This window comes from Dermacentor variabilis, chromosome 11 (assembly GCF_050947875.1).
Source record: "Dermacentor variabilis isolate Ectoservices chromosome 11, ASM5094787v1, whole genome shotgun sequence".
Classification (NCBI taxonomy): Eukaryota; Metazoa; Arthropoda; class Arachnida; order Ixodida; family Ixodidae; genus Dermacentor; species Dermacentor variabilis.
The window spans coordinates 25,469,429-25,490,749 of NC_134578.1; the positions used below are offsets into that span (position 1 = coordinate 25,469,429).

Sequence of the window (21,321 nt, forward strand, 5' to 3'; positions counted from 1 at the left end):
AAGTTGAAAACTCATTATTCCCACATCTGTGATCAAACCTGTTCATCCACCGCGTGGGTAAAATTTAGTTCGAACATAGCCGTGGAGCCCGATGATACTTTGATCAACCGGCGTTCATTTTTGGGAGGCGAGCGATATCTGTAATAGGCGGAGACGCGGACGCGTTTCGCTTCGCTGGTTCAGACGAGACGGTATCAACATCGGTTTCCTAGGTTTCCAGCTCGTTTATATGTTAGTATTTTCGCGCTTTGTCATCGCCTTGACGCGCAAGCTGCAATCACGAAGATAACCGGCAACGCAGCAACCGTCGCAGTTGACATGTGCTGAAAGTTTGTTTGTTTACCGAGGTAAGCGCCGCGAGCTTGCATCTTGCGTTTGCCAACCTCTCAAACGCGCGACGTGGTGCAGCCAACCCACGCCTGTTGTATAGAACTATGCCAATATCATGGTCATTATTGATTAGGATTAGTGATCAGTGGCTTAAGCAAATAAGAGCTGTCTGTACCGCTTAGCGACTTTCTAAAACGACTGTCGAAGCTTCAATCTGACTCGTAACGTCGTTAGTGCGGTTGATCATCCTGCATATGCGTGTTAATTGGGTGCGCTTCAAGTTAGCTGAAATGTGGTTAGCCACGCCTTCTTGCTTATGAGTGTGTATGCTCAGAGTATGTAACCAACATACTCTGGTGGCCACACTTTTACTTGTGTGCACTGTTAACATTGTTGACGTTCGAAAAGATCTCGCGCAGAGATTGGGTATGTTTGAAAAATTTGCTGCTAAATTGTCGCGCACGCCCCAGTTAACTTCGGTGCTCACAAGACATGTGGCTTGTGAGGGTAATAGACCAGAAACACAATTGTTCAAATACCGGAACGTTTTATGCTTATGCCTCCAGTAGCTCCCTTCCAAAAAACTGAAACAAGATTGACATCTCTACTGACATACGCATTTGAATTGGCCTCTCTTAGTGCATTGAGGTTATGTTGAGTCATCTTCGGAAGGCTCATGAATTGTTGTTTACTATGTAGTTCAGAAGTTAAGACCCTAAATTTTTCCTGTTGTGTTTTTTTCTAAGTGTGATCAAATTGCACAGAGTCACCAGGTATGAGCTCGCTCGTAATCCCTACGGTTATTGTACAGTGCAGACGACCTGTGAACATACGGAACAAACATGGTAGCAATTGTGTCGTCTGCTTTTATGCCACATGTGTGTTGTATGTGATGTACAAAACTCTAAGCATCCACAAACGGCTTGTCAGAAATCGCTGCTTCAATGTTTGCATCCTTTGATCCAGAAACCGTCTCGCTATAAATTCTGTCTGTGTTCCGTATCTACATGCAGGATTGCAGTCCGTCTGAACTAGAACCACAATGGGCCTCGGCAACATACTTCTGCTGACACAGGCCACATGCTACACCATAACGCTGATCTTGTCGGTGTGCACAGTGGTGCCGATGGCTGTGCACGTGTCCAAGTTTGACGGCCACTGCCTGCTCTATACTACGGGGACCTTTGACAGCGATGACGGCCACTTCATCGCTCGATGGGCGTCGCCCTTCTACTGCTTTTTTGCGCTGGCCGTTGGTGGACTCATGGTGACTGTCTCGTTCATACAGCTGGCCCGCATGTCGATTTTCCTCTACATGGGCACAGACAGGTGCGGCTCTCTCCTCTCATCTATCGCTGTGCTCCTTTACATGCATTGCACCCAATGCTGTGGAAGCTACGCAAGAAGTCAGGTCAAGAAAAGTTATTACTCATGCAAAAGTCATTACGCATGCTTCACTGCCCATTCCGCCCATGCGTTGCTGCGTGCCATCAGCATTTGCTCGCGCGAGTATGCACGTGAGGCTCCTCGCGACAGGTTGCAAATAAAAAACCCAAAAAGAACAACAAAAATAAAAATTATCTAAAACAATGCATTAGCAGCCATGTACCATTGTGTATTTGTTATTAAGCGTTAAAACCTGTTTAATTCAATACTGAGCCTATATAAAAACCAGCTGCTCACAATTGTGGTAAAAAAGCATAACTATATCCAAGTGCGAACGAAGCCACTGCAAGAAGTCTCTAGCCTCCACAGCCTTGACTGCTATGTATGGAACGGAGTATAGTGTGACACTAGTATGACACGTAGAATAATAATGCACTTGCCGCACATAGAGGTAATGTCTGTAGGCACAATACTTCACTGCTTTTGTCAATCTGTTTGTGATACTTATGCAGCATCTTGACCAGTTCACTCAGTAATCAACAATTTAATCAACACTCTTACATGGCAAAGATGTACCAGTATGGACGTATACCAGAAGATGCAGACATGAGTAGCTGCATTGGTGGTAACTATGCAACACCACGTTTATTCAGAGCACGCAGAACTCTTGTTGTGATGACAGACTATATTCCGCTAATCTTCTGGCGAAAACACTTCAGATGCTGCATATTCAATATGAGGAGAATTTCCCTCTTCATTTTGAAACATAAGTCACGCAACACGAGAATGTTTCTGGCATAGGAGATCGCATCATCACAAAATCTCATCAACAGCACATCTGCTGTTACATACATCTTTCAGTATTCTTGTACACATATACACTAGTCCGTCGTTGCTATGCTGGGACAGTTTTAGAGCTTTTTGGTGTCTACCCACACCTTAAAGCCAGGAAATTGTGTTAATGATAGGGTGAACTGAACATAATTCATCAAACACACGGTCCCATAGAGAGATAGGGCACAGTTAACAGAAGGAGATGACGACAGAGTTTGGGCTGTTACAAAAGGCTTCAGCATAGCATACAAGGGAACCTGTAATTACGAGCTATGAATTGGTGGTACCACTTGAAACTGGTTCGTAATAAGTATACGACGAAAGACTGCATAGTGTAGTTGACTTGTTCTTGGTATTTGTGGTCTTCAAATGAAAAGGTGTCTTGATTATGCATGTTTGCAGCAATTGCACTTACATTGTGTTCCATTGCAGCTCGTTTCTGTCTGCATTCCTGGACTCCGTGGTCAGCGTCATTGTGATGCTTTTGGTCTTCACGACTTCTGTCCTGGTGTCAGACGGCTTCCGGGCATGGTGTCGGGCAATCACGCAGCGTTTTCCAGCGTGAGTGCCTGCTTTGATGCTTCTCACACGGACACTAAAAAGCAACACTGAATCTGTAACACTAAAATGTATTCTCTCGAAACTCTTTATTTTCATTGATTTGGTGGGAAAAGATTCTTTACTAGTGGAGAAAATAAATGGCCAAACCGTCCTTCCTCGAATTTCACTCCAGGCTAAGCTGGTGATGTATTCTCTCAAAACTATTTTCATTGATTTGGTGGGAAAAATGTTCTTTGCTAGTGGAGAAAATGAGTGGCCAAACTGTCTTTTCTTGAATTTTGCTCCAAACTTCAATATGTCACATTGGCATCATGAACTTCAAAGTATGTGCTTGTACAGTCGAACTTCATTGCAGCAGACTTCGTTAATTCGGCTCCGGTTAATTTAACGTCGACCGAAGGTCCAGGTTGGCGCTGATACATTTCTTTGCTGGATAATTCAAACTTGACTGGTCAGCATGCATACACCTGGCTGCAGTGGTGACCCTATCGGAACCCTTTTATCAGCAGTGTCTGTCTTGGCGGAGCTTAGGCGATGGTGAATATGTCAAAAACACGCCATCCCCGGCCAAAAACTCCTCTTTTAAGACTACCATAAGAAAGTTTTCAAGCAAGGATGGTAGCTCACCAATGAACGATTTACACAATATTTCATCATCATCAGCCTGTTTTATGTCCACTGCAGGACGAAGGCCTCTCCCTGCGATCTCCAATTACCCCTGTCCTGCGCCAGCCGATTCCAAATAGCGCCCGCAAATTTCCTAATTTAATTGCTCCACCTAGTCTTTTGTCATCCTTGATTGCGTTTTCCTTCTCTTGGTACCCATTCTGTAACCCTAATGGGTTACAGAATGGGTGCAATATTTACCCGATTCTAACATGCACCCTTCTTTTTGCACCCAATAAACTTACTCGAAAAATTACCTGCATGGTGCAATCGGATATGAAAGCAAAACTAGGTTCGGGGGTTTCGCAACAGTAACAGTCTACCGAGCCAGCACAGCCAGCATCATTGCCATTGCCTTCACAAGATGGTAACAAATGCAGTTCTTGCCAAGGGTTCTCATGGCGCTAGCTAGAACAAAGACCACTTACCATGCTTGTGTATTGACGCGACACTTTCAGTGTTCAATCACAAAAGCTCCTGCAAAAGATGAGTTATCCTATATGCTAAGCTAGAAGCAACAAGTCACATCATGTGTTTTTGGTGTTATGAAGAGTTGAATGTGTTGCAGGATGAGCTAACAAAGGGGTTAGTACAGGTGAGGGCTGCGATGCTGCATACGATTGTTACGGAGTCGTTTGAGAAATGCAGTATGTCACGCTTGCAATAAACTGTACGGAGGACATGTTGTGGTTCATAGACAGCGATAAAGTGCTCTCTCATAGTTGTGATGCTAGGCATTAGGTGTAAATCAACTTCGAATCTGCGAAGGTAAAGTTTGCTAGTTTAATCTTTTTTTCTATTGCCAGAATTGGAAGCATGCAACACTTTTACTTGCTAGAAAAGTGGGTGCATGTCAGATTTCTGCTTTGTTTAGGAGCTCTGATGCCATTCTGTGTTAGTTTTCTGCTTTGAACGCATTGAAAAAGGGTGCAAGTTCGATTCGGTGCCATGTTAGAAACGGGCATGCACTTCCTAACCTCGATATATTGAACACAGACACATTGAATTATCGGATATAACGAAGGCATTTTCTTGTCAGATCCGACTTCATTACAGTGATGTTCAACTGCACAATCAAATGAATCACCAGTTTGTTGCAGCATTTTTCCAGCCTTTTGTTTTATTCGACTCACCGGATCATTTGACCAGCCTTATTGGCCCCCTCATGATCAAATTAATAGATGTTGACTGCATAATGAAATTGCACCCTACACAAAGATATATTTCGTATATCTGGTATTCGTTACAAGCATATATTCACTACTGGCCAGTGTTGGCGAGAAACGTTTCAATAATTTCAATAATTTGTTGTATCTGTGTACATTATATTAAATTTTGACTACGGGTAATTGTTGTGCAACAGAAGGAATCAAAACTTGCTGCCTTGAGCCCCTGGGTCCTTTGGAATGCAATGTAGGAAAGTTGATTGTAGTACAACCGGGTGGATGAACATTGCTCATGTAAATTGTCCCTTCCCGGAAGTGTTTCGACGAGTTGTTCATTTCGAATTCAAATTTTGGTATGTTGCCACATTTCTGATTCAAGAAGAAAAAAACAACTTTTTTTCCACTTTCAGGTGCGAAGACGCATCAGTCACACAGATTAGCAAACCGGACCATGTAGACACTGTTGGATTTTACATGCACGTCGGCACAGCTCAGGTAATGCATGTTTCTTGTTGAATGTTGTGACTACTGATATAACAAATCTCTAAACTGTGTTTAAAAATTCCTTGTTTGATTCATTTCAGAGAAAAAGTTTGTGTAAGTAATTACAAGGCAGATTCCTGGTTTCCATGCATTTAATGCATCTGTATGCTTCATTGTCTAGTAATAGATCAATAATTAGGTCATTAGATTGTAGGCTGTCCAAGTTTTGGGGCAATTTTGTCTGTGTGTGATTTTCATAAAATCTTAGGTTGTCGAAATTAATGCAGCACCCTCCATTACAGCATCTCTCATAGCTTATGTATTGCTTCAAGACACTAAATTGCATCAGTCAATAAATAAATCAATCAACAGGCTTGCAACCACTTTTCCGTTGAAATGCTCATTTGCGATCTTTTTAGAAATGCTGCTGCTGAACAGTTTCGAGGTAAATTTTAGTTTGCTTTTTCCTGTGATGGGGGTAAGCGCCAGGCTTATGGTAAAAATCAAAGGCCACTTGCAGAAAAAATTTCACTCTTATCTAAATTTAGTATCAAGTTAAAATCTTCATGTCACAGCAAATTGTCAAAAGCCTGAGGTAAAATGTTTTGTACAAGAGTCACTCTTTCACCTTGTGACAACTTACTGTGTTCCTTGCAAGAATCTTTTCTCTCATGCAAATTTACTAATTTGTAATATTTGTTTAAGTGACCTCATAGTTTCAAAATTCAGTTGGACAAGGAAGAAACTGTCATCCTTTAAAAGTATAGCAAAAAGCTACAAAGGAAACACATATACTATAGGTTTTTCGGAAAGAAAGCTTAGCAGCTGAAGAAAAACTCATATTGAACCTGGGACTAATGCTTTTCCGGGGCAGTTGCTTTGCCACCTAGTAGACTGACCAGAGGCTAGCAGAATGCATAATGAGGTTGATTACTCAGCATCTTAACAATTTTGCACATCAATGAACTCGATATGAGTTGTCGATTGGTCAGGCCTCATGCTACCATCTGCTAGCTCAAATGGCAGAACGACCGCCCCGGAAAGGCATTGATCCCGGATTCAATCCAAGAACCGGGATAAACATTGTTTAAAAAAAAAAGCTTTCTTTTTGAAAAATCTGTGCAGAGGTATCCCTTGTAGCTTTTTTGCCGTACTTTTGGGTGAATGACCATTTTTTCACTCATAAAACTTAAACCTTATGGATTTCTGCAGAACTGACTTGCTTTAAAACTGAAGTTATGAACACAATAAATTCAGTTGCACTTAAAAGCTTTCAAGCTTATCACTTGCCTGCCTACCAGCCTTGCCAACTTACGAGCCACTACGAGGGACTTATGAGGCACTATGGTAATTCGGGCTGATCCTTGGTCTTCTTTTTTTTTTCTGTTCTCGCTTTAAAGTTTGGTGCCTGGAGCTCTTGGGTGTGCTGGGTCCTCCAGGCAGTCTTGTGCACACGCAAACTGTGCCTCTACCACGAGCGTGAGAACCTCATCATCAGCATGGCCCGCGAACGACGTCTCCTTAACGCCTCGCACGAATCCCAGCCCCAGACCTTCGACGACACGATCCCCATCCTTGACTGAAGGTAGAGGAAGAGAGAGATTCATCGCGCAATCAACTCCGCGACGGCTGCCGCCGCCTTCAACAGAGGCGAAATTTCCAAGCTCCGAAGTGCGACGGTTCGCTCAAGATGCAGCCTCGTGCGTTTTCACTCTGAATTTTGTTCCGAGACCTGCAGCTTCTGGCGAGGCCACCTGACTTTTGAACAGCGTATCCGTTAGCGTGGTGGTTGTCGTACACCCTACCGTAGGTGCTAAAGTCCTCGAGTTTGTTCATGTCGTGGCTGTTGGGTGCTATGCGTGCAAGAGGTATTGTATACAGTGTAGTGCTAATGTGAAACCGTATTGTGTGGGCCTTGACCATCTTGTGCATGCAGCACTGTGGGTGTTTTTTATATGAGCAACCTTAGATGCACTGTAAATGCAAAGGTCCTTGGGTTGTATTGCATTACAGCTGTGGACTGGGCTGTACGTGTGAGAGATCTTCTACAAGACATTGTGTTTTGACTGTCTTGTGCGAGTAGCATTGCAAGCGTTTTTATTTTGAGAGCAATCTCGCAGCATTGACAAGCTGGCCTGACATTTCTTGTGGCTATAGCACAGCTATAGGCACAAGCACAGCTATAGTTATAGCACAGTTATAGCACAGCTATCTATAAGATAGCTGTGCTATAGAATAGTTATGAACACGGAGATGATTATTTTTGTCTAGCATATAAACGATACCTCAGTGAACGAAAGCGCGACACGCATCCACTCCAAGAGAACCTTTATAAAAACTGGTGGGGTCGCTTACCCGCAGCGCACACTGGTCTGATCGTGGTGACTGATGTATTGCTAAAATGCTGATTGATGCCCAGCAGCTAGTGCATTGTTCTTGCTTTCTTGCATTTCTTTTCATCATATTCAATGCACAAAAACAATAACAATGTTGCAACTGCCCAGTAAGCACTATTTTAAAACTGTGTGATGGCCACCTTGTTTTGGCGGCATGCGGAAAAGCCAACCTGGCATTCCTTATAGGGTTTGTTACTGGGTAATGCTGTTTACAGATCAAAAGGAAGCTGTTTGTACTGCTCTCTCTCCTGTCTGATGACTCCCTATGTGAAGTAACGTGGAGCTTTATATTCCGATTCCTCATAGTGTGGAGATAATCCCCAAGGATTGCTGTCTGACTGGCTGAAGCAGTTTAAGCAGCAGGGTTCATACGTGCGTGAAAAAAAAATGCAATCAAATTGATAGTGTGCTTGCAACAAAGGACTCTTGCTTGAAACCAAGCAAAAAGACTAATATCAGTTTTGAAGCCATGGTTCCCTTGCAGCTGCGTTGTTCCAGCTGTGCCTCGTGCTGCGGAAGTTGAAGCCAGGGTTGTAGAAGACTGCAGCTTGTCGAGAGATCTTGGAAGCCGCAGAACGTGTTGCTGTTCACTGCAGCCTGTGAATCAAAACTAGCATTAGTTGAACCAGCTTACTTTCACTGCTTCGCTCATTCAAACTGTACTCATTGGGGATTGAAATTAGAAAACGTCCTGGCCTTGTAAAATTTTTGCGTGGACTCCTTGTAAAATTTTTGATGATTTTCAAAACACAGTCAAGCATAGAGTGGTAAACACACGTGCATCAAAACCGATGTGTGGAACAACATGAACAGATGGCTAAATTCAGATTGTTTGAACCTGTTGGAAGCCTTTTATGTGCGCTGATGTGGTTAGTCGTGCGACGTGTTCAATGGGTTTTAAGTATGTCTGTTGCACACTTTGTGTTGTTACTCTCACTAAATGCGTTATCAATCCTACCTAATCAACACACTTTTTCAAAGCTTTACCCTACCTAGTATGTGGTGTACAGATGGTTGTTTGTTAGTTATTGCACAGTCACTGCTTTCATTGAAAAAAAGCTTGCTGCATGTCAAATTTAGGTTGTTCTTTCGAGGGAATAGCTTTCTTTGGCTCTTCCCTCTGTTTTTGTTGTTGTCGGCTGGAATTTCTCCACTGATGAATGAGAAATTAGCGCTGTAGGGAAGCGGAGGAGGGGGGCTGCCGTAGAAATCAAGCAGTGGCCAGAAAGTAAATCACCAGGGCATAGGGACAGGTGCTCGTGACAAGTGCACGCATCACGCCATAGGTTACTGAACATTGTGGGTAAGCGAAGTGGCAGGCCAGTGTGCTTCTGCAATGGCTGTCAACCCATGTGGACAGTATCAGTGGACAGGGACAAATTCCTTGATCTCACGGGGAAATGAAGTTGGAAAAGCAACAGGAAGGTTAAGGTCAATGTGTGGATGGCATGACCACCGAGGAATGAAAAGGAATGTTGTACCTCTAACGCAAGGCTCAGCAACAATGTGCAAATGTCGTGGACCACAGAGGACTGAGTAGGAACGTTGCACCAACAACTTTCAGAGATAATTAGGTGGATTCAGAAAGCCATTCGCTTACTTTGACAATCATCTTCGATGGCTTCTGCATGATTTTTTTTTTCGACGAACAAATTTAAGCGCTTCCTGGTCTTTAACAAACACGGTTGTAGCGGCATTAGCTCGTGGTTTTGATATCTGCAGCATGGATTGTTTTGAGATTACAGAGTTAGTTTTTTAAAGGACACAACTGAAAAGTGCTAAATCAGTTTAAACTGGTAGAGTGCTCTTTAGAGTTCCAGTTGCATTAGCAAGAAAAAGCTTGAAGGTGTTGCATGGAAAGTGAAAGCCAGACATATTTCTTGAATTTTGCATCCAGATGTTGATGCCGAATGTGTAAGCATGAGGTTGTAAGTTTCATTGTATTCTTGTATTTATGGGACAATTTTTTTAAATGCCATAAGAGTTTTACAATGTTTCTAGGTTTAAGTGCTTTCCTTAATGTTGAGCTCAAAGTTATCTTTATCTATAGACAAACACATAAGAAGTACTGAGCAGACATTATCGAAATACACAATGTCATTGGTAGAATGTGACAAGTTTTATCATGTATTTTAGTAATCTTAGTAATATTTCTAAAAAACCTGCCCAGTCTTATGTTCACTTGCTTTTGAATTCAATGTTATGTTTACAATTGTATACAAAAGTACATCTATCCCTGAGCAGCCAGTGTTGAAATGCTTGATGCCCCAGAGAACAAGGGCCGAAATTTGAAGCTGGTGTCGGCCCCTATTCTTCTTTCTGGTCTCTTGTTTGCATATCACGCATCACATCACAGCAAAAGTGACCTGTTAGATATTCCCTGAATCATTCTTTTTTAAATGACTCTTTTCATTTCTCATTATTTTCGCCCTTTGGCATTTGCTCACGCAAAGCCATTCTTCCCAGTAGTGGCTAGTCGGCAATACAGGTGGTAAATGAATAAGACCATAGAAAAAAAGATTCCTTACAGAATGGGGCCCGAGGACCGTAAACTGCCAATATAGCAGGGACACTGAAGGAAAATATTTGGTTGCTCCAGATCACTAGAGTAATCGTCTAGAAGTCTATCATTGTTTTCTGTATTACAGTTTATGACTAGAATACTGCCACTGAAGGTTCCACTACTAGTAAATTTGAACCGCTTGTGCCGAAATGGATGACCCAACGTGATCCCCATGTGACCTCCCCCTCTGTTGCTCTCTGAATCGGCCACTGCTGACATCACGAAGTACCATAGTCTACCACAGGTGGCGCCACCTTGATCTTTCATTTTAGTCGTTTCCTTAATTGCAAAGTCTGTGTTTTCACTACGGATAATGAATTTGTTATTGCGGGAGCTTAATCTTTCAATTTAGCTAGATTTAAGATTTGCCTTTGGGGTCCCTTTAATGGCTGCACCATTATGTAGCATGTTAATTTACATCAGCTTCTTGTCTGTTCATGATGCTAATTTTATATGCATACTCTTGAATGCACATTTATACAATGCACAGTGGCATGAGGTTGTTGGCTGGTGCTCTTCTTGGTCCTGTCTATGTGATACAGCATTTGAGAGTAACATTGATGTAATGCATGCTTTTCTTTGGCCACCTTTTTTTTGCATGCTGATGGTCCTTCACATGTTTTGTCTATGTACTAACTTTCTTTTACACTGCCTGTATTTGAATTTACGCACCTCTATGTTTTACTAACTCTGTTGAGAGATTGTAGCCAACAGTGTTCAGAACAAGTCAAATTTTTAAGCTATAAATGAAAAATATGCACACAGTTTTTGTTTGACGCCTTGTAACAAATGCTTATGCACAAAGTGTTTGCCGCAAATGTTGCCTGCTTTAAGTGGAATTGCTTGCTCAGAAGTCGAGTGTCTCACTATACCTTAAGTGGCAGTTGAATATTTGACTTGTGAATGCAAATTTGATCTTTAGCTACAGTCAGCCCATGTATATTTGAACTGTTATAAACACTCTATTCTTCCCTGAATTATTTGAAGAGATATAGTGTAAAACATAATTGTGTCTTATTGTATGAAATAATATGTGCAGAGCGTGATTTTGTGCGGATTGCACGAGTGAGTGACGGGCCATTTCTTTCACTAATTGCAGACAAGAGAAAGTTCTTGAGCATATATGAGACGCAGGAGCCTTGAACATAGAGCAAGCTCAATGGTGTGATCTTGTTGCACTGCCTGTGAAAATACATAGCAACCTCGATATGAAATCTGCGTGTGTTTTGACTACCTATTTATTTCTTGGGAACGCTCCTGTCATGAGCCGTTACTGGCTACTTTGCTGTTCCCAGAAAAGCCAGAAAGATCGGATTAGGCAACTTCAAAATGATAAGTGCAAACATAGGGGGCAAGCGAGAATTTTGAATTTCGTATGCATTAATAAACATTACAAATTATAATGAATTGAGTGTACCTTAAATAGCTTGTTTCGAAGGTGTTGAGCTTGCTCCCTACAGCACTAATCAACATCTGCTGCAGGTTTTTATTGGTTCTCTTGGAACACATTGAGGAGTTTGTTGAATGACTGTTGAGCACGCGCCAAAGTGAAAACTGTGAATGAGTATGGGACAATGCCTTTGCTTTAGAGGGTTGCTTGTGTGATACTCCTTTTTATCAGGAAGGAAATCTTGGTGTGTTACAAGTGTATTTGTCGAGCATGTGTTGTGCAAATTAAGTCGCAAGTTTGTCATGCAACTGTGTATACTTTCAAGATTCTTGTGCTTAGCTTTATTTATACTAGGTATATTCCTATAAAGCGCAATACATTAAATGTTATTTCACAGTGGTTCTATTAGTTTCATTTGATGAAGCAATGTCTTGCTCTTTTGGACATTGTCATGGATCTCATAAGCTGAACATCTGTCTAGCAACTGTACAAGATTGCTTTAAATGGACTTTGACCTTTAAAGGGGCTAACTGCAGCGAAACTTTCCATCATTTGAGAAGTATTTGTAGTGGCATTCTAGCTACAGAGAAAACTCGGAGCAAAATTTTGTGTGGAACTTGCAAGCAGGTGCATCAGACACATTTAGCAAAAATAATGTTTTCCATACGAGAGCTAAAGAATGCTTCACTTACGAAAGGAGAGCTTTGTGAATTCGGGCCCCTGAATCGCTAATTAAAGATCTATGTCATAGCTAGCTTTATGTCTTTGCCGCAGTGGTTTTGGTGACATCTAGTTATATCTCGATAGAATGGAGTCGGTAAGATTGGCAATTTGCTTCGGTATACCAAAATTTCGTTATCATAGAATTCGACCTTTTATGCAAATAAGTGCAGTCGCCAATGTTTTTATTTCTTACACAGCCGAGGCTGCAAAGTTTTCTGAATTATCGGGCAATTGGAAAAAGCAAATGTGAGAAGAAAAATTAATTTTGTTGAACTTGAGAGTTGGCGACGAAGACACTGTTTCACGCCGTGTCAACATCACATTGATGGTGCGAAGTGAAACCAGACACGCTTTCGCGTCCACTCCACTTCCGTGGACTTCCGCAGTGGAGCAATGCTATCGTGAAAAGCGCCAGCAGGGGCGACTGGAATGCTTCGTCCGCCCCTCGCTTCAACGCGTCTCCGAAGCTCGAGATTACGCAGCCTCCAGTGCTAAATGCGCGGGAAGACAGCACACATTATGCTACGCCATCTCAGCACGACCACTCTATACACGCAGCAAATTACCTCTAAAACGGCACGCGGGCTGCGCATGCACTCGGCCACGCTGACAGCCATGCGCAACTACGGCCGTGCTAAAAAAGGGAGACGTCCAACCTGCACTCCCCCCCCCCCCTTTATATGAAACATGGTGCTGCTCCGCTTCAGCAGTTGCTCTTGGTCGTGAGGTGCTTGATTTTGACAGGAGTTGGGAAGCAGCCGTTCGTAATTCGACCATTTGGCCATCCACGAATGTTTCCATTGTCTCGGTATTCCTTTGCAGAGGCAGTGAAATTTCGTTATATTGAAATCATATGCGAACACACTTCATTATATTCAGGTTCTGAATACATGGACAAAAAGTAATAAAAATATAAATACTTGGTTTTATTGAAAATTTCGTTCCATTGAAGTTTGTTATATCAAGATTTAACTGTATATCCTGTCTTTCTTTTTCTTTTTGGCTTCACAAACAGCTAAAGTGGTATTGTGTTGCAGATAGATGACAAATAGGGCGCGTTTTGCGCATGTACTGCACATATAGTGTGCCCGTTGGATTTGCGGGCAACCTGATTGGATGCTTGGCCAGTCGCGTTTCGTGTCGAAATCCACAGCTTTGTGTCTCACGCCGTGGTATGTGCATCATGTCGATCCACCAATCCAACACGAGGCATGTCACAATTTGTCTATAACTCCATAAACGCACAAAAAATTTAATTGGCGGAAGCGACTATCACGAGGCTCTCAAGAACCAACAGGAGACACAGCTCTGATTTTGATGCTAATAGTGGGGTTCAGAATTGATGGGAGCATTAACTGCTCTGCGGTTGAGATAAGCAAGAAATGTTTAGAGTATCGGTGGGGTAAAAACAGGGAAGAGGGGGAACCGGGGTCGTATGCAGGCATGCGCAACTTAGCAGCTTAACGAGGGAGGGGCAAATGCTATACTAAAACTTGATTAGCTTAAACAGGTGAGATTACCATCCATCGCCACACTGTTTCAGAATTTATGCCATTAGATGTCATCATCATGCATTTTAAGTGGATCAACTCTGCACTTGCATAAAGATGTTGCATGAAGAGAATGGCATGAGCATCCCTTTTCAAACGGCATGGTGGGAGAACATGCCGCAAATAGCACATACTGTTCTTTTTACCCGCGAAGGAGGAAAAAATGTGTACTGTTTCATCTCTGAAACAGTACGGCAGAAGCTGCGAGCTCCGTTGAATCATTTGCTGTCGATGCAGCCACCACTCCTGATGGAGGAATGCAAAGTTGTCACGCACGTAACGGAAGCGTAAAGTGAAGTTTATCCATGAGGAACTCACACGTGTAGAATGCGTTAAGGAGTCCTGAATTATTTGTAAAACCGCTTGGCGCGTCCGAGCATTCATGCACGAGAGAGTGGAGCATACATGCTGGCGTAGGCTGCCTGAAGTGACACCAATGTAAAGACAAGTGCGTCTGCGGCGACACAGCTCAAAAGATGCCAATTTCTCTGCAACGGAATGGTGGCGCCACCTGTCACCGCGTGGCATGTTCCCCATTTTCTGCCATAGCAGTGCGAGATGGCGCCATTGTTCTGTTGCAGTGTGATCGCGAGTGGCGTGTATGTAGAGCTCCATGTTTTCGGAGTTTATTCTTCTTGAAATTCGTAGGGTGTTTTTCGGAGTTTATTTTTTCGCGTAGATTGGGCGTTTATCAGTTTATTTTTTGTAAATCCCCAATTCTCCAAAATTCGGAGTTTAATTTTGCATTATTCTCAATGGTCCAAGATCTTGGATGAAATGATATCTGAACACAAAAACATCAGAACGCACGAAGCGTATTTTAGTTGTCTGGAAGGTTTGAATGCACAAACACATACACGCAGGCACAAATACTTGAATGCAGAACACCTGTGTTTGTGCGTATTACAATCTTAAAGCTAGCATAATTTACGAGGTTGCTGTCACTGATGCAAGAAGGGACTTCTTCAGCTGGACGTGGCGTTGTGATTGTTGATGCTCCCCAATTCTCAAGGTGCCCTTGCCGTTGGCAATGCCAACTGTCTCGCGACAAAACTTGCAAACAATGACTCTTTCAGGTGACGCTTGACTCCTCAAAATGACTAAATTCCTTTACGTAGTTGCAGGAATGTGTTCGTTTCCTTCAAAATTTCTGATCAGCGCTACAGAAATGCATCACGTGACCATGCCTTCCGCGCTCGCTTCGGTACCCTGGCGCTACAGTGCCGCCAGGGGACCGTATATCAAGATGTCGTCTCGCGCTCCTGGGGTCCACAAGCTCTTTGTTAAATGTTCGATGGGTGCGGTCTACAAGATATTGTTGAAGTGAGGTAAAGTTTATATCGGCCAAACCGGCTGATCTATCAGTGACTGCTGAGAACATGCCCTTTATCGAAAGGCTTTCTATAAAGAATGAAACAGGGTCATATTGGCAGTTAAAATCAGAGTTTATCGGATAAATCCGAATTGTTAAAAATTTGACCGGCGAGTGTTTATCGGATTTTTTTCGTATTTATATGAAAACACGTAGCCCTACATGTATGTCACCATAGGCTAGGCCTTCATCCCTCGACATTGAGAACCAATCTCAAGAAGACAGCGGAGATAATGCCCGAACTTTACTACCAAGGGGAATAAGACGTAGCGTAAATGTACATCACCATTCACTTCCCGTGAAGGGCGAGGGGACGTCATTGCCACTGGGACGGCCCCAGCGATGTAGTGACATACTCTGGACATCCTATGGGCATTCACTGCCAGGACATTGGATATCCTAGGGATGTGTCGAATGCGTCGTGTGGTCGTCCCTCGCACAATCGGTTGGCCGTACTTTTCGGGTCCTGCGTACATCCCTTGCATGTCTGCGAGGGACATAATTGGAACATGGTGCGTACATTTTACGGACATGCCGGAGCGTTTTGCATATTGCTTGCACAATGCATAGTATTTTGTGCTGCGCAGATCCCTTGCATGTCTGCGAGAGACATCATCGGAACATGGTGCGTACATTTTACGGACATATGCCAGAGCGCTTTGCATATTGTTTGCGCACATGTGCATACATTTTGTGCACACGTTGCATGGCGTACTTCCTATGGACAGCCATTGCCATGACATGGGTATGCTAGAGATGTATCGAATACGTCGTGAGGACGTCCCTCACACGATCGTCCGGCCGCACTTTCCGTGTCCTGCGGTCATATTCCTTGCATGTCCGCAAAGGGGCATCACGGGGACATGCTGCGTACATTTTACAGACGTACGTACGCCAGGATCTTTTGCGCAGTATTTGTTAATGTTCACAGCACAGCCGCTGTGTGAGAAATGAAACAGGCGTAGTACCCACGCATCAAGAACAGATACACAATGTGCTCACATTATATATGCGCGCGCACGTGCACGCAAACGCGCAACTGCGGTATACTCCTCTTTCCGGGCCTAGCTTCCGCCACGCGTAAGTGGCTAATTGAACAAAGGAAATTCACAAAGTACGACGAGACACGAGTTGCAGACTTGGTAGCTTCAAATTGTAATTCAAACACGCGAGAAAACAATTCTGCTACGCTGAAACTCAGACGAAGCCTGTTGGAGGTCGAATATTCACGTGTACGCCGAAAAAAGGTCCGTGTACGCGATATCCTTGAGACAACCGTGGCAGGATATTTGAAACATGTTTATGTGCGATATCCTTGGGACGTCCGTTGTAGCTAGGATATCTGAAACAGGACGTCCGGCGGATGTCCTACTTGTTTCCAACGGCTCATGAACATTAATTCGAACACGATTCGGATGTCCTACGTATAGTGTTTTCACTGGGGTAAAACCTAAGAGGAACGGTAGCGTGATGTAATCGAAGCCAGAAAAAGTCGGCCGTTCAGGTGATCTTATAACCTCGGTAGTTTTTAGAAACTTGCATCCGCCACACACAGCCCACGCTTTTTCGAAAAAGTAACGGGCGGGACAACAACGTGCGTCTACCACACGCTGTTTCTTGTATTTATTGCCGGCAAAACGAAGTGAGCGTTTTTCATGAGAGCTCGCGATCGTGCCCCCGCACCTGTACGCAGTCGGAGATCGTTCTTTTCTCGCTCGCGGAGTCCGTGTGATCGTCATACATATATGCCAGGTAACGTAAATAGCAAAGAGTGATGCAGGAAAACGTAAGAAAACAGGCGAGCAGTGTGCCAATTAGTTATAATCCAATCGCGCCTACATGTGTTCCTTCCAAACCAGTTCGAACAAGTACACCTGACTTTTGACAGGTTTCGTAATTCTGCCTGTAGGCTCATAGCCTCATAGGTGTGTTTACGTACACCGTTAGTGGAATAGCGCTTTCAACTCGCGCGCGGATTCTTTGAAATTTAGCCCTTCGAAATGTGCCACATTGATGTGTGCCCATTCTTAACTGGCCACAAGCCATGCCAACTTTTAGATCCGGAAAAAAAGTTCGATTACCCGGGGAACTATGCCACGACGAAATTCGGCTACCAGAGCGCGCGAAACCAAAACTTATTAGCGAAATCGCACTCCGATGCCTTATCTGGAGTGCGCCGATCGCACTCTCTCGAAGGGCAAATGGCGCCTCTCCTGGTATTCTGGTGCGATTATACTTCTTGCTCGTTTGGCCACAGTGTACACACATGCGCAAACTGTCTTTGTGTAAACAGCTTTTTTTTCTTCTAGACGCTCGAATAAAGAATATAAATATACACATTTTGTTTATTGTGGCGAGGCTTCTTACCTGACCGTGACTCAGTTTCTATTTCTGGAAAGGGGAACCCGGGCGCCATACCGTTACGTCACTCCGATACAACTCAGCAGACACCGTAATTTCTGGCCTATAACGCCACCATGCGCACATTGCACAAACTCAAGACATAGCTAGGAGACTACAAAAAATATTCGTGCCACATATATTTGAGTTATCTAAAGACGATATACAGGGTATTCGAAATTAAGCTTTATGGTTTTCTTAAAGTAAGGCACGCGAAGACCACCTGTGCGAATAAGTAATGTGGCCAGGGGGACACAGTGAGATGATAATTGTCGCTGTCAGCAGCCCAATGAACTAAAATTGAATAATTAACTTTTTGTTGACTGCAGTAAGTGGGTATGTTTGTATTGAAAAATTAGAGGCGGTCGTGTTTCTACACAGTATCAGTTGGAAGAATTCTTCTAGCGTGTCTGTGCTCCGAGATATCCGACTCCAAATTCTAATTGTTCGCATTATTACGCATGCAAGAGTTAGGATCGGCGCAAAGCTCCTCGCTGATGTGACGCGACTGTTGCGTGAGGGGTTTAGTCTGACAACGGGGCGGAGGCATTGGCAAAGGTAATAACTGTTCCCCTTCGCCTCTCTATTGGTGAAATAAAAAAAAATCGAAGAACCTGCAACCGCTGTCGTAACGCGCGACCGCGCAGCCTTTAACGATGGCGGCAGCTGCCATGCCAAGATAATGGCGCGAGCGGAGAAGCCGGAGGGCAGTGCGCGTGCGCAATGGTGACTAGACGAGCGGATATGACCCTTACCTGGGCTACGCCTAGCTCTGCCCCGTAGGTGAGTGCTGGTAAGACACTGGTAGGATAACAGCTCTGCCTTACCAGTACTCGCCTACAGGGCAGAAACCTAGCTGGAGGCTTACGAAAAGGGTTCTACTTACATTGAGGACGACGCAACGAGCTATGGAAAGAAGAATGACGGGTGTAACGTTAAGGGATAGGAAAGGAGCAGATTGGGTGAGGGAACAAACGCGAGTTAATTACATCTTAGTTGAAATCAAGAAAAAGAAATGGGCATGGGCAGGCCATGTATTGAGGAGGGAAGATAACCGATGGTCATTAAGGGTTACGGATTGGATTCCAAGAGAAGGGAAGCGTAGCAGGGGGCGGCAGAAATTTAGGTGGGCGGTTGAGATTAAGAAGTTTGCAGGGACAACATGGCCACAATTTCACACGACCGGGGTAGTTGGAGAAGTATGGGAGAGGCCTTTGCCCTGCATGCAGTGGGAGTAGCCAGGCTGCTGCTGCTGATGATGATGGGCTACACAAATGAAGTGACTGCTGATTTCCAAGTATTGTAACTTTTATTGAAATCAAGAGCAACTGCAGAGCACACCGCGCTGTCATATCTTGATTTCGCCAGTCACGAGGGGAAGGGGAACAGTAATCATCTTTGCCTATGCTTCCGCCCCGTTGTCAGACTAAACGCCGCACGCAACAGCCGCGTCACATTAGAGATTAGCTGTGCGCCGATCCTCACTCTCTTGCATGCATAATCATGCTAACGACAATTAAAAATTGGAGTCGGATATTTCGAAGCACAGGCACGCTAGAAGAATTCTTCCAACTGATATTGCGCAGAAACAAGACTGCCTCTTACTTTTCGATACAAACATACCCGTTTACTGCAGTCAACAAAAAGTTAATTATTCAATGTTAGTTAATTGGGCGGCTGACAGCGATAATTATCATCCCACTTTGTGTCCCCCTAAAAGATCTTGTTCGTGACGCCTGCGACATAAAGGATGTTCCACATCCGTCGCCAAGGTCTGTGAGTGATGGCGCTGGCTAACACTCCCGGGGTTCTATACTTGGAAACATAAATACCCAATAAAGTGGATGGTCTCCCATCCACTTTATTGCGCCGCGGTAGCTCAATAAAAAAAAAGGGAAAAAAAGCTGCGGAAGTTCAATTGGTAGAACATCGCACGCGAAATGCGAAAGTTGTGGTATCGTTCCCTACCTGCGGCAAGTTGTTATTTCATCCACTTTCGTTTCAATTAATTTATCATTTCTTTATTTCATTTATTAAGCAAAAATAATTTCCCCTATGTTGTCCCTAGGTGTCTGTGTTTGTTGGCTTCTTATGATGTGTCCCCCTGGTCACATAACTTATTCGCACAGGTGGTCTTCGCGTGCCTCCCAGTGCCTAATTTTAAGAAAACCATAAAGCTTAATATTGAAGACCCGGCATATACTACCTAATTCCACATATTCTAAACAAACCTCCTCCTTTATCACGATGGGGGAGTGCTTCAAGCAATGTATTTACGAATAACATATGCGCTGTTATTTGCTTCGAGGGACAGTTACTCTGCTAAGCGTGTAATTCTTTCCTCTCACAACTTAACTTCCTCGGCCTCGTTCCGCTACTACTACTTATACTACCGTCGCTGCTGCTGAATTTTGTTTGTGCTTTATCATTGCTCTTGTGGTTCCTTTTATGCGGTGTTCATGTGTGTCCATGTCTTAATTGCACCTCTATACAACTGTTGTTTCTATATGTCAGGATACTGAGGGAACATTGGGGGAAATGGGGAGGGGTAAAAGTCGATATACTTGTTGGTTGGACATTTTGTGAGCTATTAAAATATGAAGGAGAGTAATATAAGAATTACATGTAAAATTCGTGCGACTTTCCAAACAACCCGCCATCATTGAAATGTACGTGAAAACAACTCCAAAAGTGCACTCCGCCGTTTTCCATTCAATTGTTTTTGTTTTTCAATAAGAAATTTAAAGTCTTGAATTTTAATCACCGCCCTAAAGAGGCAAAAGAAATTCCAAAGATGGTACCAGTTTCGAAATTTGCGCCTTCAAACCAGCGGTAAAAATGCACTGTTACATATTTTTTTTTCACTCGAGCGAGATATTTTGGCGTCGGCGTTGCCACGACGTTCCGCATATATTTAGTGCATGTATGCTATATGCAAATGCATGCCGTATATGTAAGATAGATGCTATACTGTATATACAGTACAACCGCTAAAGTTTCTCAGATCGGGTCTATTCTGGGGCCGGGAATAGATTAGACCAGGGCTGATCTATTCCGGACAGTTTTTGAGCATGGCAGCCCGCAAAAAGATGTCATGAAACATCACAGTCACGGAGCATGGCTTTCATATTACATCTTCTCAGCCTGTTAGATGTATATGTTTAGAACACCGCAAGAGGAGTTCAAACGCCATACTCAACCTTTACTGTCACTGTCAATGCTTCGCGCACCCCCCCTCCCCCGCCTTTTCGGGCAAAGCTGCCAACTTTTCTTAAAGAAGAAAACGCCATTTCATGCAATGAAGCACAAAAGTAACTGGAACGCCAATGTGAGATCGTCGCACACTTTGGATTAATGAATATCTCGAAACGTCTTCGCTAATCCACTGAGAGCACACTAAAATTGCCATCTTCGAGCACGCCCGCACAAACTTATTTCCTACAGATATATGCTGCACTGAAGTGCGTGCAAACGGCAGATTACGCGTTTCAACACTTTTGA

At 43.6% G+C, this 21,321-nt stretch overlaps 1 protein-coding gene across 1 annotated transcript; it reads left to right on the forward strand.

Moving 5' to 3' along the window:
• Nucleotides 1–16: 16 nt before the first annotated feature.
• Nucleotides 17–12,176, forward strand: LOC142564225 (transmembrane protein 179). Its single transcript, XM_075675145.1, has 5 exons — nucleotides 17–347; nucleotides 1,344–1,659; nucleotides 2,983–3,111; nucleotides 5,354–5,438; nucleotides 6,827–12,176. The coding sequence occupies exons 2-5, from the start codon at nucleotides 1,373–1,375 to the stop codon at nucleotides 7,007–7,009; spliced, it is 684 nt and encodes a 227-aa protein (XP_075531260.1). The 5' UTR covers nucleotides 17–347; nucleotides 1,344–1,372; the 3' UTR covers nucleotides 7,010–12,176.
• The last annotated feature ends 9,145 nt before the right edge of the window (nucleotides 12,177–21,321 follow it).

Bases quoted from the DNA above. Each gene is read 5' to 3' on its own strand.
- LOC142564225 (XM_075675145.1), top strand. From the start codon at position 1,373: ATGGGCCTCGGCAACATACTTCTGCTGACACAGGCCACATGCTACACC. The intron at 1,660-2,982 runs GTGCGGCTCTCT...GTTCCATTGCAG, and splicing joins CTCTACATGGGCACAGACAG to CTCGTTTCTGTCTGCATTCC. The intron at 5,439-6,826 runs GTAATGCATGTT...CTCGCTTTAAAG, and splicing joins TGCACGTCGGCACAGCTCAG to TTTGGTGCCTGGAGCTCTTG.